The 16,779-nt window shown below is 29.6% G+C and overlaps 1 protein-coding gene across 1 annotated transcript in view; it reads right to left on the reverse strand.

Moving 5' to 3' along the window:
* The window catches only part of LOC119610224 (protein ABHD11), a 42,782-nt gene that overhangs the window by 25,279 nt on the left and 724 nt on the right, over positions 1–16,779 (reverse strand). The window contains exons 2-3 of the mRNA XM_037965356.1: positions 13,518–13,691; positions 13,232–13,458 (exon numbers count right to left, since the gene is read on the reverse strand). Coding sequence (XP_037821284.1) covers positions 13,232–13,458; positions 13,518–13,691 — 401 coding nt within the window. The remainder of the gene's footprint in view (positions 1–13,231; positions 13,459–13,517; positions 13,692–16,779) is intronic.

The raw sequence follows: 16,779 nt of genomic DNA on the forward strand, positions 1-16,779 counted from the left end.
ATCAACGTTAAAATTAACTTGTATAATTTTACACTCCTAACGTTTATAAATTTTAAATTTATATGAAATTGCCTTTGAACGTTAGCAACAAAACACAACTAATGTATTTAGAGGGTGCGTAAAAATAATTTAAAAATAATAAATTATACATAATGTATGTCTGTACATGCATATGTACATACATACATATGTATGTACATTAGGGATATAACAAATTTTGCGAAATTTTAGGCATACCACCACGTGATGGCCAATGTTGTATATGTAATGAATATAATTTTTTTGGACCATTTGGAATCAAAAACATCACGCAGCACCCCACTTTCCTTAATAAACCAAAAATTACCCTTTTTTTACCCAATTCATCCCCTAAACGTTCGAATTTTCAAAAATCCTTTCGCAATGGATCTATGTATTGCCAAAGAAACCTAGTATCGAAAATTCATGATTCTAGCTTTAACGGTTTGGGCTAAGCGATGATAAATCTGTCATTATACAGATAATTGCAACTTTTTTTGTAAGTGTGAGGGATACTTCCCTTATTTAAATTTTTATTATGAAGTAAGTCCCCAGTTATTATTAATCATAAAAACAACTTAACGAAGGAATAAAATATATTCTTCCTAAATAATTGAAATATGTAATGAAAAACTTTTTCTCGTTTGGTGCGTGAAATTTTTTAACAATCGCCAAAAAAATAATACAGTGGTTTTTCATATTTTTTAATGCTCTAGTGGAATAGAGCATGCCAATTCTCATAATTGCAACAAATGTCTATAGTTATATCCAGTGTTGCCACAACAAAATTTTTTTTCTAGCCAAAATTCGAATAAAAAATAACCAAATTAAGAAAAAAGTAAACAAAATTATTTTTATTTGTTTCATGTTTACATTTGGACATTAAAATAACAAATTCATTTTCTGAAGTGGAACTTGTAACTATGTTAAATTTCGTCGCTAAACTGGTATTATGAAGACAGTTATGAGCGTTAAAGTAATTTTCTGTAGGGGATCTTATATGAGACGTATGGTCAATTATGGACCAATTCTCATAAAATCTGACAGAGATATTTTAGTTCCTTTAAAACTTGATTATGTTGAATTTTGTTGCTATATTGCAGTACATTATGAGCTTTAAAGTAATTTTCTGAGGAGACTTTTTATGAGGGATAGAGTCAATTATATACCGATCCTCATAAACTTTGACAAATACATTTCCAATAAAACTTTTTTATATTGAATTTCATCGCTATACATGCTTTTTTAAGTAATATAGTAATTTTCAGAATAGGGCATAAATGGGGGCTAGGTGAAATTGTTGACCGATATTTCGCATTTTCAATACCAAGCAAACTGGGTCAACTAAAAATATTTTGGCAAAATATTTCAGTTTTACATTCATAACTTCAGCAATATTTGTAAACGTAATCTATCCACATTATCCGACAAATTGATCAAAATTTAGAATTTAAGGCGGTAAAATAAAAACAAGTATACAACATCATATAAAAAATGTAAATAAAGAACTAAAAGTCATGGTGAGATATTTAGTAGAAGTCAAAGGTCATGAATATCAAATCTTTGCATATATCGCGATTATTGTTCGTTGTACGAGTTTAGATGTTATTACAACTTTTGTAGACAATACAATTTAATTTTCCTTAGCTGTGTTACTTAAAAATATCAGTTGATTAATACTTTAAAGATATTATGATACTATTCTTGCATCAATTAGCAGAAAATACTTTATTAATTCTTATTAAATCATTTATCTTAGAATTTCGGCAAATTAGCATAGTATCTGTTTATGCAAAATTTCAAATAGGTATAGAAGTTGCAATTATACTTTAAATTTAATTTGGAGGACATAATCTGCTAAGTACTTAAACCATTCCCACCAAATTCCATAAAAATTGAAATGCGAAATACAGCCTACTTCGTTTTTTCATAAAAGTACCGCGAGTTCTTTACATAAAATATTAACGGAAGGACGGACGAGTTTGAATCGACCCAAAAAGTGATTTTAAGTTAATGGATGCACCAAACGGAGAGAGAGGAACCATTATTCACAGTGTTAGATTGGCTAGTGTAAATAAAATAATATTACGGTGTTGTTATGATTTAAATAAACTCATTTAATATGTGGAAAACGCATAGGTACTTTTGCTAAATCCTACACCAATTAAGATATCGAAAAATACCTTTGTGCACATAAGTATAACCAGTAGATGTATAAATTGCAGTAATAAAAAAATTTCGAATAGTAAAAAAAGTCCACATATTACCAAAATTCAAAACAGGAACAATATGTATATTTACATAGTTGATTTAAATCTAGAGATAAAAGAAGTTTTTTTTTAATTTTATTTTTAGAATAAAAGAAAACAGCATTTAGTTCAATTGTTTTCAAAAAATAACCAAAACGAAAAAATAATTCACATGTACACATGAAAAATAAAAATAACCAATTTTGGTTAATAATAACCAGAGTGGCAACACTGGTTATATCCCTAATGTACATATGCATTAATGTAAAAATATGTGTATATTTTTATATGGGAAAATGGGAAAAAATTAATATATATGAATATGTATCAACATATATGTTCATATATGTTTATATATCGCCAAATTTCGGATCCGAACATATATGGAGCTTCATATATGAACATATATGGTCCCATATATGAAACTTGGGTAAAAATGGGTAAATACCCAGGTGTTTACAAAAAGCTGGGTATAAACTAAGTTGTACAAAATTTTTTAAACACGCGGATTGTAAAAAGTAAAAATTAATTTATTTATTATTAAATTATATAAAGTGGATGCTGCATCTGTAAATGTGATAAAAGTTATAGATATGTATGTGTTCGTTTATAGACATTTTTTCAGAGATTCCAATTACGTGATATAAACCCCTTTTAAGCTTTTCCACCAGTTGGTAGGTGGTATTTCTGGTATTTTTCTCGTGTAGAACTTCCCATTTTTGAACCTAAAAAGATTATCATTTATGGATGCACTACATACATATGTAAATACAGGCATCACTGACATATTCATTCTCAACAATTTGTATTCAACGTAATGCATTTCGACGCATTTTTTGAAATTATTTTGCTTTTTTTCAATTGTATTTTGTTAATTTTTATTAAATTTCTATTTTTATTATTAAAACTATTTGAAAACATTTATAAAGTAATTGTCAATCAGTTTATGAAAAAATTTAATGTAAAAAACTTTTTATAAATACCCCAAAAAGATAGAAAAAAGGAATATACCTGGTATTTACCCTCAATTTACCCATACATTGGGTAAATACCGGGTAGAATCCCATCTATAGTAATAGTAGAACTATTTGACTGCACTGAAGAGTCGACGTCAGCAGAGTTCGTACCTTTAAGATCTTGAAGACATTGCAATGTCTGAATTCTTTCTGTAAGAAATTTATCGAAATCTTTCCATGTAGACAAACTGTTTAGTTTTCAACACCCTGTTCCCACAAAATAACTGTAGATCTAAGCAGACGTTGAATACACATAAAAATGATAATTGGGTACCAATTATCAGTAGGCACTTTATAAATAGAAAGAGCCGTAAGGCAACTATTAATTCCGCGTTGTAATGTTTTGAGTGCTGTTATCGATTCCTTGTCAAGGAAAGGAAGACCAAAAATATGTTTTAGTTGGTTATGTACCAACATACGAGGATTCTCATATGCTTCCTTTAAATCGCGCCAGGCTGCCTTAAAACTTGCGTTAACAAGTGGATATTTAGAAACGATTTCTTTTGCCTCACCCTCGGTTTTTCGTATCAAATGGCAAAGGCGTTCTATATTGCTAAGCCGTGAGCTATTAATAAAAATATAGTCAGACTATGCTCTGAATTACCGGAGTTCGGATTTATCGTTGGAGATTCACTACTTTTCGAAGCCGATTTGAATTTATCTAATTTTTCATATATGGATCCTCCACATTGGACATAAGCTGAGTAGGTGGCTTGATATTTAGCACTCACTACTTCAAATTCACTAGTTTCTAAAGTGTTAAGACATACGTTGTAAGTCGTCTTACCATTTTTCCAAAGTGTTTTTAACTCCTCACTCTGAATCTCTAAGGTATAAACAATATAAATTTCTTCGCCAAAATTACTAAACATATCCCTGAATGCAAGAAGAGCATCCGATGCTTTAATATATGAAAAGTTGATTAAAATAAATAAATTAATAGCCCGATATCAAATTACTACTTGACTACAAAATTTATAAAAACAACGTGATAATATTCAAATTGACCGAACGTAGGGTGATTAATATAAAGGTAGAAGAAGAATCAACCGTTTATGTATTTTATTGTTTTATTTTACAGATCTAAATCTGTAAACAAATAACGCACAAAAGAAAATGTAAAAACCAATGATTTTTGTAATAAAATTTACTTCAGTTTATTGTCCGTAGGATCAAAAAGAAATTTAAAAATTTCAAATATAAATTAAAGTTCGAATTAGTGAGATGTATCCACAAATAAAAAAATAAAACAAAAATTCATAAAAGAAAACAACGAATTTTATCACTTGCTCACAATTGAAATATATTTACGTACTTTATTTCGTAGAAATAAATAAATTATAAATATATCTCCGGTGGACTGTATTGTAGGAATGGAGTTGAAGGTGCCAAAAAAGATCCGGTAATGATATCAAGATCCAAAAAATCCGATAAATGATCTAAGAAATCCGGTTCGCTAGGACCAAATGTTCAGCTTCAACAAAATTCCCAAGATTTTATATAAAAATATTTCAAATTTATTAGAGATGAAGATCTCTTTTCATTTAAACCAAAATATTACCTCGTAGAAGTAAATGGTTTTTAAATGTAATATGCACGTAGTGCTTGTGTCGTAGACAAATCAAAAGTGATTTATAATGTCAAACGAAACAAGCATAAATTTGGTGGCAAACAATATTTAAGCACCGTTAGCGATAACTCGTTAGAATCTTCCAACAAAGTTGCAAAAAAGGGAAGCTTTATAGGATTCTAACGTTGTTATAAATAGTAATTCAAAAAGGTAGTTAAATCAATTTTAACTTAAACACCATCAAATACCATTTCACAAGAACTACCACATCCAGCATTTTGTAAGATTTTCCACATACCAGACGAATCCGATTTAGCAAACATTTTTGTAAAATATCTCAATTTCTCCCTTCTAATAACAGATTTAGCTTTATTTCGTAATTTGCAAAACAAAATCCATTTAGTTAGTTAGTTAGTTTGAAAGGAGGATGTATATACATCAAATCCGAAGAAATACACCTAGGCCTCTATCGGGCCTGTTGTGCGCTCCTTAACCAGTGCCTCAGGTGGGAATCGAACCCACCACCTCCGGTCTACCAGACTAGAACACTAAGTCCATCCATTTAAGCGAGTCGGATCATTCTGATAATTCCTAAAGGAAAAATCTCGAAGGGATAGAGCAGACACAACTGCTCTGGTTTTCATCCAAACGTCCTTATTAGCTATGATTTTAATACGCCTAATAGGTACAAACGAATAAAGAATTTCAGTCAGGGAAGAAAAAATTTCAAACTTTTTATCAACATTGGGCTCATACAAAATTTGCGAGAAATCAAAAACCGATAAGAAGCATAACAGTCGATGCCAATACAATATATTAATATCACAATATTCAAGAAACGATTCATTATGTATTACATTTAATCTAAATGAAGCAAAAACAAGAGCATGGTGAGAAATGGAAGGACATTGAACCTGCCCAGAGACATTAATCATTAAGTTTTCACTATATAATATGAAATCAATTAGAGACGGAACAGAATTGTGACAAAAAGACAAGTTAGTTCTATTACAAAATGAGTGCACCACATTCGATTTCACAGTATCAAACATTAAGTTGACCTCTATACTGACATAATTTATTTTTAAGGTACGTACTATCATTTACCACCGGACCAAGATTGCCGTTAAAGGTCATTATAAAAGTAAAACATCGGCGGGGAGCAAAAAAAATGGGATATAAAAAATAATAATAATATAATTCATAAAAACTAAATGTGTAATAATATAATTCATAAAAACTAAATATTTATACAATATAACCATATACACTCGACTGATTAATAAGTTAAGAGAGATCAACGATAGGTATATTCATACATGTTAGGGTGTGTTTTTTTTTTTTTAATTTATATAGCAAACTATCATAATTGTAAAAAAGTGAACGAAGTATGAAAGTTTATTTGGCAGTTAACGGATTCAAAAGTTTTATTAAGTCAAAAAAACACCCTTAGAAAAAAATTATTGTAATAAAAAGTTGAATGTTAGTAGCAAATTATTAGAGCTATAGGAACCTAGCATGATAGTAAGAAAATAAGATTTACAAAACTCCAGTAACAATTATCATAGTAGGTTCAAACAGCAAAAAATTAAATAATAATACAAATCTTTTAAGAATATACCCAAAGCCGATCTTCTATTTAGGTAGCAACAACAGCAGTATCATCACCACTTAGCAGGGCAACACACCCCTCGAAATCATGTTCCATCCTCGTATTGTTGGGAAGCGCTAGAGCAGCAGTAGGTTTAGCAGTATTTTTAAATCTGTACTTTGTTATAATTCCTTTTTTCCGCAACTTCATACAAACAGAATTAAGCTTTCCCATCGCCGGGGAATAATTTTCATTAATAAAAACACGGCAATCCAGCAGGCTACTCGGAATACTGGTATCAGAAACGATATCGGAAGCTTTTAACGGCCTAGTTTTAAAAGTCTTGAAGTATTGATTCATAATACCATTGCGAACAGATAAACAATCAAACTTGACAAGAATAGATCTTTTGTTATTGATATAAATTATTTGGTTAACATCACGATGCGTTATTTCCACATTATACATCCTTGACAATTTAATTACGGCATCAGTGATATTTTCAAGACAATCAGGTAAACCATTTATGACGATATCAGTTGAATAGATTTTTTTAAGTTGTCGACACTAATAGAAAGTTCCTTCTTAATTTCAGTAACTACTGTGTCGAGTTTACTAGTAATATTATTACAGTCTTCACTATTTTTAGACATTAAGACCGGGTTTTTGAGTTGGCAATCAAATGCCAATTAATAATAGTTAATCTAAAAACAAACTTAATCTGATGTCCATAATTTATACTAATCAATAACTCAAACATTTTAATGTTTATTTTTATAAAAATCGTTTTAAATTTTTTGCATCAGCTGTTTACACTTTTGCATTGGTTGCTAAAGTTTAAACCACCTCCATTGGGCGTTTAAACTAGCAAAGAAAATGAACTAATTGAGTACTCAAAATTAATCGCTAATCTTTCACCTAAAGATTGCTCCTAAATCATTAAATTTATCCATCAAACTTTTTGCTTAGATTCACATACTCGTCACCAGCAGAAAGGTTAGATTTACAGGTTGTGCATATAAAGGACATTGATGGCAGTTTATCAATGTTTTGCATATCATCCTCAGATATACCTGCACAAGTGCTATGAACCCACAAATTACATACGTCACATTGAATGCAAGATGAAGTCCCAATTTCAATTTTGCATTGGGCGCATTTGTGAATCTTTTCATAGGAGTCATAATAAATTATTTGCGCACATGCAGTAAAACAATGAATTAGGCGTCAACAAACTTTATACGAAAATGTGAAGCAAAAAACAGCAACAACAACTGCAGCAGTAGCCAAAGGGTTTTATCAATTGAAAACAATAAAAACAGCAAACATTCAATGTTTTTCAATAGCGGTATTCGATGTTCGATGCGTTTTGTATTGTAAAAGTTCAATCTTACAAATATTTTGCTAACGATTGTGAGCGGTTTCTTTATTTGATATTTGCAATGCATTTGTTGTTGGATTGCAATAAAAAGCTATGAAATTTTGCATTTGCTCTTTTACAAGACCATTTGCACTAAAAACTGAACTCCGCTAATATGTTTCAATTATTTTAATCACTAATATTATTTTTTAAGTTTAATCACTAATATTATTTATTATTAATTTATTTCAAAAAAAGATAATCAGCCGATGAAAAATTGTGTCTACTCAGACATTAGCAATAATATTACGCAGATCCAATCTTTATTATTAATTTATTTCAAAAAAAGATAATCAGCCGATGAAAAATTGTGTCTACTCGGACATTAGCGTTGCCAGATTTTTTTCCAGTTTTATTTGAAAATGCAGAACATTTAGTTGGTCATAGATATTTAAGCAGCCAAATGTTAAAAAAGTGAGAGTGGTTTCGCAAATGTCCATAATACAGATTGCTGCAGAGATTAAGGAATATATGTTTCGATATTTCTGTAATTACGGTTTGGAGGTCACTGCAATAGGCTAAGTACAATTGTGGTGTTGCTATTGGTATTCATATTATATTTTTATATTTCATATAATCTTTCTAAAATAATGTAACTGAACCATGCCAAATGCTTTGAAGACGAATGCCGCCAAACGATATATTAAAAGATCAATACAGAGTTAGTCATCCACCATATAAAGTTAGTATCAAAAATCGTATATCTGGGAAACTATAAAATTTGGAGTGCTCAAATTTCGTCCGAACCACTTTGATATCAATATGAATATTTTAGACAAATGTGGGCGGACTATAAAAAGGAGGCGTGGTAGGGTAGAAGGGGGATCATACACCATAGGGCACATTGCCAATACCGAAAAACGAGTAATCGATTTTATAACATTATAAAATTTTATTTTCGTTTATCGATTATCTATTATCTCTATAGATGGATTCTACCAGGTATTTACCCAATGTATGGGTAAATTGAGGGTAAATACCAGGTATATTCCTTTTTTCTATCTTTTTGGGGTATTTATAAAAAGTTTTTTACATTAAATTTTTTCATAAACTTATTGACAATTACTTTATAAATGTTTTCAAATAGTTTTAATAATAAAAATAAGAATTTAATAAAAATTAACAAAATACAATTAAAAAAAGCAAAATAATTTAAAAAAATACGTCGAAATGCATTACGTTGAATACAAATTGTTGAGAATGAATATATCAGTGATGCCTGTATTTACATATGTATGTAGTGCATCCATAAATGATAATCTTTTTAGGTTCAAAAATGGGAAGTTCTACACGAGAATAATACCAGAAATACCACCTACCAACTGGTGGAAAAGCTTAAAAGGGTTTTATAGCACGTAATTGGAATCTCTGAAAAAAAATGTCTTCAAACGAACACATACATATCTATAACTTTTATCACATTTACAGATGCAGCATCCACTTTATATAATTTAATAACAAATTAATTAATTTTTACTTTTTACAATCCGCGTGTTTAAAAAATGTTGTACAACTTAGTTTATACCCAGCTTTTTTGTAAACACATGGGTATTTACCCATTTTTACCCAATTTATCCATTTTACTGGGAATTTACCAATTTGGTTTTTACGCTTTTCCCATCTCTAACTATTACTAAACCTTCATGTATCTTATGCCCTAATCAGTCTTACTATTTGCGAAATTGTCGTCGATTTAAAAATCTTTCAGTAACTGAATTTCTATTGTGAATGACTATAACTGCTGTACTAATTGCTATTCGAGGACACATAAAGTTAGAAGTTGTACGATCAATAATAACTGTTTTATTTGCAATAATCGACATCATTCTATGCTTCATCTGCAGCATACAGATAATTCCATAGTTGAAAGACCTACTGTTTCTACTGAACATAATTCCAGTGAGGTTTTACGACCCACTAACTCCCACACTCGACAATCGCATACGTCCAATAATGTAACTTTTAATCCTCAAGTATTTCATACTAGACAGAATCAGTCCGTTTTGTTAGGGACTACATGGTAAACATAATTCATAACAACCATAATTATCAGGTCCGTGCTTTAATAGAATCGGGTTCAGAATGTTCTTTCATTTCTGAACGTTTACGAAAAAGATTAAAACTTCCGACTCATTCTGCGAATTCTAACGTTTCTGGCGTTAATAATGTAGTATTTATGTTCGTACTACCTTATTTATGTTTTTACATTCTTATTTATTATCTTAATATACAGTGTCTCACATAAGTATTCGAATTTGGTTGTACTTTGAAAGGAAACATAATTTAATAATATTTTTGCGTGTGAAATGAATAATTAAAGTCTAGAAAGTCCTAAGGTTTAATATCGCACTCTGTTAAATTTGCAAAAATTACATTTACTTAAATTAATTTAACTTTTTTTTAAAAAAGTCCGTAAAATTGATTCACAAAAGTATTCGAATTTTTCTTGTATTTCATATTTGACCTTATTTTACGAAACACATAAATTATAATCAAATGATTTTTTGCTTAAAATTGTTTTAAGGGGTTATTATCAACCGAAATTATATATTTTTAGCCCTTTTGCTCCACAATTTTGGAGCATTTGTATCACCTTTTCATGTAATATCATTAAAATGACAATTTTTTACCGGATTTGCAATTTTTTCCTTTTTTCTGGAAATAAAACCAAAAATTAATATTGCGATTTAATATAGACCCCTTGAGGTATCTAAAAATAATAGTTTTTTTATAAGGATCTGCACTTAAACTTTCCAAGACGTATTTTTGATATCGTTCTTCTGTTTCTATTTGAATTATCTGGATCTTAAGTCCTTTTTAGTACCACTAGGGTCAATATTTTTCGACAAAGTTAACTAGTATATATTCATGCAGATATTAGCAATAAAATATTTTAAATTTTCAATACATTATAGCGATATACAACTCCAAAACATGCCTTAACAAAACGACATACTATACAGTAGATTTCAGTTTTTAGTACTCGTAACTTTCACGCTTATGTTGCCCATTACAATAACACTGTAAGTATAAAATTTTGGGTTTATTTTGAACATAGTAAATAATATTTAAAAGATATCAATATTTTTGAGTTAGACCATAATGATATGGTGACATGCAGCCTGGAGGCCATTGTTATATAAAAAGAATGATTCTACTATATTGAAAGGTGTTTATTCGAGGCATGTTTTGGAGTTATACACTTCCACAATACATTGAAAACTTAAAATGTATAAAAGCTGATATCCAAAAAATACATACCAGAAAACTTTCCCCGAAAATTTTTGACCCTAGTATTATAAAAATAGTCCTAAGTTCCATTATATTGAACTAGCTACAGAAGAATGATCTCAATAATATATCTTAGAACATTTATATACAGATTCTTGTAACAAACAACATTATTTTTGGATATCCCGAGGGGTCTATTAAATCCCAACATAAAATTTTGGTTTTATCTCTGGAAAAAAGAAGAAAAAAATTACAAATATTTTCAAAAATCGCCATTTTAATGATATTACATGAAAAGAGGATACAAATCCCCTAAAATTGTGGACCAAATGGGCCAAAAATATATCCTTTCGGTTGATAGTAACTCCTTAAAACAATTTTAAGCATAAAAACCATTCGATTCTAGAATTTGTGTTTCGTATAATATGTTCAAATATGAAATACAGAATAAATTCGTATACTTTTGTGAAGTAGTTTTAGGGACTTTTTTAAAAAAAAGCTAAATAAATTTAAGTAAATGTAAATTTTTCAAGTTTTAAAAAACGATATATCAAACATAAGGACTGTCTAGACAATATAACAAATTAATTTATTTATTTTGCATAGAAAATATATTATTAAATTTGGTATCTTTTCATAGTTTACCTAAATTCGAATACTTATGAGAGACACTGTATATTATATAACTTATATTAAATAATAATGCAGGTGCAGGACTTCGGTGCTGTGGGGAAAGTCGAGAGGCTTCTTAAAAATCCACCTGCGGGACATCGGTTGTGGGGAAAGTCTAGAGACTTCTTAAAAATCCACCTGCTGGACTTAGGTCCTGTGGGGAAAGACGAGAGACTTCTTAAAAATCTACATCGTTTTAAAATCGTTTGCAATTCCTAAGGTATTGCAAGGTGGCCGGCAATGTTTAAGTTAAAATTGATTTAACTACCTTTTTGAAATGCTATTTATAACAACGTTAGAATCCTATAAAGCTTCCCTTCTTTTGCAACTTTGTTGGAAGATTCTAAGGAGTAACCGCTAACGGTGCTTAAATATTGTTTGCCACCAAATTTATGCTTGTTTCGTTTGACATTATAAATCACTTTTGATTTGTCTACGACACAAGCACTACGTGCATATTACATTTAAAATCCATTTACTTCTATGAGGTAATATTTTGGTTTAAATAAAAAGAGATCTTCATCTCTAATAAATTTGAAATATTCTTTGTTTTATTTTTATATAAAAACTTGGGAATTCTGTTGGAGCTGAACAGATGGAAATGTTGATAACGTTAACGAGTATTTTGTTAGTGGTGAAGGTACTGATGATAGCGCTGATGTTGCTTTTGATGTGTTCAATGATTCATTGGGTGTTTTTTCTTTTAATTGTGTGAACGAGTTAGATGTTTTGAAAGCCCATGATAAGGTTAAATCAAAGTCTGTCGGAGTTGATACTATTACCATCCAATTCTTGAAACTTATATATCCCCACATTTCCAATGTTATATTACATCTTATTAACACTGTATTAACGACTTCTATCATCCCTTCTGTTTGGAAAGTTACTAGGGTGGTACCTATACCTAAATCCAAGATTGTTTCCTCTCCAGCTGACCTAAGACCTATCTCAATATTGCCTGCGTTATCTAAAGTAATTGAAAACATCATTAAAGATCAAATGCTTCTCTCCACTGGGAACAAAATTTCAATATCTCAATATGCTTTTCGTCAGGGGTATAACACTACGTCACTTTTAGTGAGCCTTACTGATAGTATTAGACATTTTGTGGATGAGAAAAAATTGTGCGTGTTAGTTTCCTTAGATTTAACTAAGGCTTTTAATTCAATATGTTTTTCTACCATGATAACTGAATAACAGAAGAAAGTACACATATATAGCTTTCATTTAAGATATTGATCATCAAATACCATATAGTTTGGCAGAAAATAGATTTTCCATTGAAAAATGTTCTTGTTTCAATTTTTTTGCCGGCACTGTACATACCTACATATATTGGCAGATTTTCGCAGCCAATATATAAAGATCTGCGGCAAATTAAATGGCATCAAACTGAATTTCGAAATAACTGTAAATTTTGGTGTAGCACAAATTTGTATAAACTACAATGAGGGTAATACTTACGATCCGTCTTTTTTACGCAAATTCAGAAGAATAAAGTCCACAGTTTCTTTTTGAGATACAACCTTTTTTAACTCCAATTCAGCAAACTTTCTACCATCTCCCACTGTTAGGTCCGTTGGAATCTTAAGGTTTTTCATTGCATGAAATATCTGTTCCATTTCAAAAAAGTCACGAGGCACAGAAATTGGAGAAATATCAACTATTATTCCATCTTTTACATATTCTGGCTATTAAATTTAAATAAATATTTAAAATGTAACTAAAAATCTATACAAAGTACACTCACGTATCTTAAAGCTAAAAACATCATTGTCCTTCCTCCCATACTGTGTCCCATTACAGAGGATTTGGGTATGCCCATTTGTTTCATAAGTTCAATAATATCAATAGCCATATGCATAGAACTGTGTTCATTTGTGTGGGGCGATTCTCCATGATTTCTTGCATCTAAAGATATTATCTATGAAATTTAAACGGTTAATATTTGTTGAGAAGAATGTAAATTGTATAATATATGTATCTAATTTACTCCTGCATTTATATACCTACTAGACTTTTGTACCCGGCGTTGCCCGGGGTTTTAAGTGGTTTCATAACATTATACTTAAGCATTCTCCCCTTTCCCTTTCTTCTTCATGTTTGAAAAAATGTTAAAGGTCTCTTTATGAAGAAATCTACAAATTAAATTTCATTAAAATTGAACAATATTTATAAAAGGTACCAACACAGTTCCAAAAATACTACCCATACCCTTTTTCTCCATTGAATTACCCAAATTTATGTATTTTGTTTAATAAATTTTGTATCATTTCAGAAATTGATGTTGAATTAGAATTAGATCTCATGTCACTGCTTATGTGATTGACTTTTTAGGGTGTAAATTTAGAAGTTTTATTGATATTATGGTAATGTTGCAATATTATAAAATTATTGTAGAAGGTTTTCCGGAGTACTTGGTACAATTATTTGAATTTACGAGATCTGTTAGAAATCCACAAATAATATATCCTCGTATTAACAGTTCTATCTATGAAAGATCTTTTCGTGTTCGAACTACAAGGATTTGGAATTCTCTACCCAGGAGCTTAAGGAGTTTTAATTTCCCAATTAATATATTTAAAAACAAACTTGTAGAATATTATAATAGCTGTGAAATTACTTAACTATTAACAAGTTTCCAATTTGAATGAACATTTAGGTTTAAGCTTTTTATATTATTAAATTTGTTAAATTTTTATGTTTAATAGCTCATAATTTTGTATTTGAATATATGTATGTTAGTAGTTTTTAAGCCATATTTGGCCCTATGGGCTTGGTTATAAAATTGTATTAAATAAATGAAATAAAAAATAAATAAATATGAGTCCTGTAGAACATTTATTAAAAAAATCATGTATCTCTCCTTTCTTCCTCCCTTTTCCTCTTTAATGATGTTTTGCAATAACTCATTACTTACTATCAAAAGTACTTATTTTGCCGGTTTTCACCCATTTCCCCCTTTTTGTCTATAAAGCCCGCCAAGTATAGATCTAACTTTGTTACAAATTTTTAGAAAATCGGTCCAGCCGGTTAGGCGTGATTGACGAACAAACAAACAAATTAACAAACAAACGAACAGACTTACAAAGAGATTTATATTATACTAGATTTTTGTACGCGGCGTTGCCCGGGGTTTTAAGTGGTTTCATAACATTATACTTAAGTATTCTCCCGTTAGAGTAAACTAAAAAATCTGCTTTATGTCCATAGATCAATTTCTGAAAATTTTCAACATTCAGAAAAATAAAAATTTCGTTGATTTAAATAACACATTGCATTTACGAAATGAAAAAATTTTACTCATTTTACTCCTCACTAAGAGATTACTTCACAATTTTTTTTTCCAATTTACAAAGCTAAAAAATTCCAAAATTATAATTCTAATACTATCTAGTTAGGTAAAACTATAATATACATATTTAACTTAGGAGAAAAAATAACTCTTGACTTAAAGCATAAAGTGATTCCCTAACTTAATCATGTTTCAAAAAATGCTGAAGGTCTCCTTATGAAGAAACTCCTTACAATTTCTTTGTGATCTTATAAAGCTATAAAAGAAATTTCATTGAATATTTATAAAAGGTACCAACACAGTACCAAAAATACTACCCATACCTCTTTATTCATTGAATTATTCAAATTTATGAATTTTGTTTAATATATTTTGTATCATTTCAGAAATCGATGTTGTTAAACATATATTAAGAAAATCACGTCAGAGAGGAACCTTTCCCTCTTTAATGATGTTTTGCAAAAACATTTTTTAAAAACACATTTTTTTAACGATTACGGAAAAATATTAATAAAAAAATATGTATTTCTCAAATTTCATAAAAGTCCAAAAAAAATGTAGCAAAGGAACACATAATTAGCCGTTTTTGCCCGTTTAGATTGAATTTCTTTTTCCTGTTTTTCCCTCTAGGGGTGGACTTTCGAATAAACATATCTCTGAAACTAAAAACTCATCGTCTAAAATATTTTTACAGAACGAAAAAAAATCAGACTATAACATAGAAGTAAAAATTTTTCCATTTTTTGCCCTTTCTCCTATTTCGAAACGGAACTTTGCTACATAATACATATTTTAGACACTTTAAAAGCTTAATCGGAAATGTTTTTGCTTGAGTATAGACAATAATTAGTATTTACTCCCTTCTTATCCAAGTTTTGGAAAACAATATAAACTACATATGTTTCAAATTAAGTGTAATTAAAAACATTATGCACACGCAACAGGTCGCAATTTACAAGATAATTTGATGAAATTTGGCACATACTCTTCCAAGGACGAATCCTATTGAAAATGGTTAAAATCGGACCATTATTTCGCATAGCCCTCATCGGGGGTCCTCATTTGTCCACATCCCATATAAAGTCCCCTTCATAAAAGGACTTGATGGTTCAAATTCACTTATAAACACTAATATTACGGCGATATTCTACATAAATAACTTTAATGTAGACGTAAAACCCTTTTCCAAAATTTATAAGTATAGGCCCATATTAACCATCTACCCCCATATAACCCTCTTTTAGAAAATATTTTTTTGTCAATAAATTGTTAAAATATTTCTGAATTAAGGTAAAAATAAATTTAAATGCTTTATTATTAAAAAAATAATCAACATTTGTATCATAATCACTGGTGTAGGGCATCATATGGTCAGCCATACCCAACTATAAATTTTTACATGTTTATTTATTTGTGTTATTTATTCATTGAAGTAGTTTGAATTGTCTGAAAATATGCATTTATTAAGTCTCTTTACGCAGCAAAAACAGATTTCCCTTTTTTACCGGTTTTTTCCCCTAAGGGTGGGATTTCTAAATATATGTACATATGTCTGAGACTATCAAAATAATAGTTTATAATATTTTGGCTTTAGAATAGAAAAAATCGTTCTTAAAGCACAAAAGTGCTTATTTTGTCATATTTTCGCCATTTGGCCTATTTCTTTTGTCCCCTTCCGGTACAATTTTCACAACGGCACTTTGATAATATATATTTC

This window comes from Lucilia sericata, unplaced genomic scaffold, assembly GCF_015586225.1.
Source record: "Lucilia sericata isolate MDLA Ls3-8-SP2 unplaced genomic scaffold, ASM1558622v1 Contig000027F_arrow, whole genome shotgun sequence".
NCBI classification, from domain to species: Eukaryota; Metazoa; Arthropoda; class Insecta; order Diptera; family Calliphoridae; genus Lucilia; species Lucilia sericata.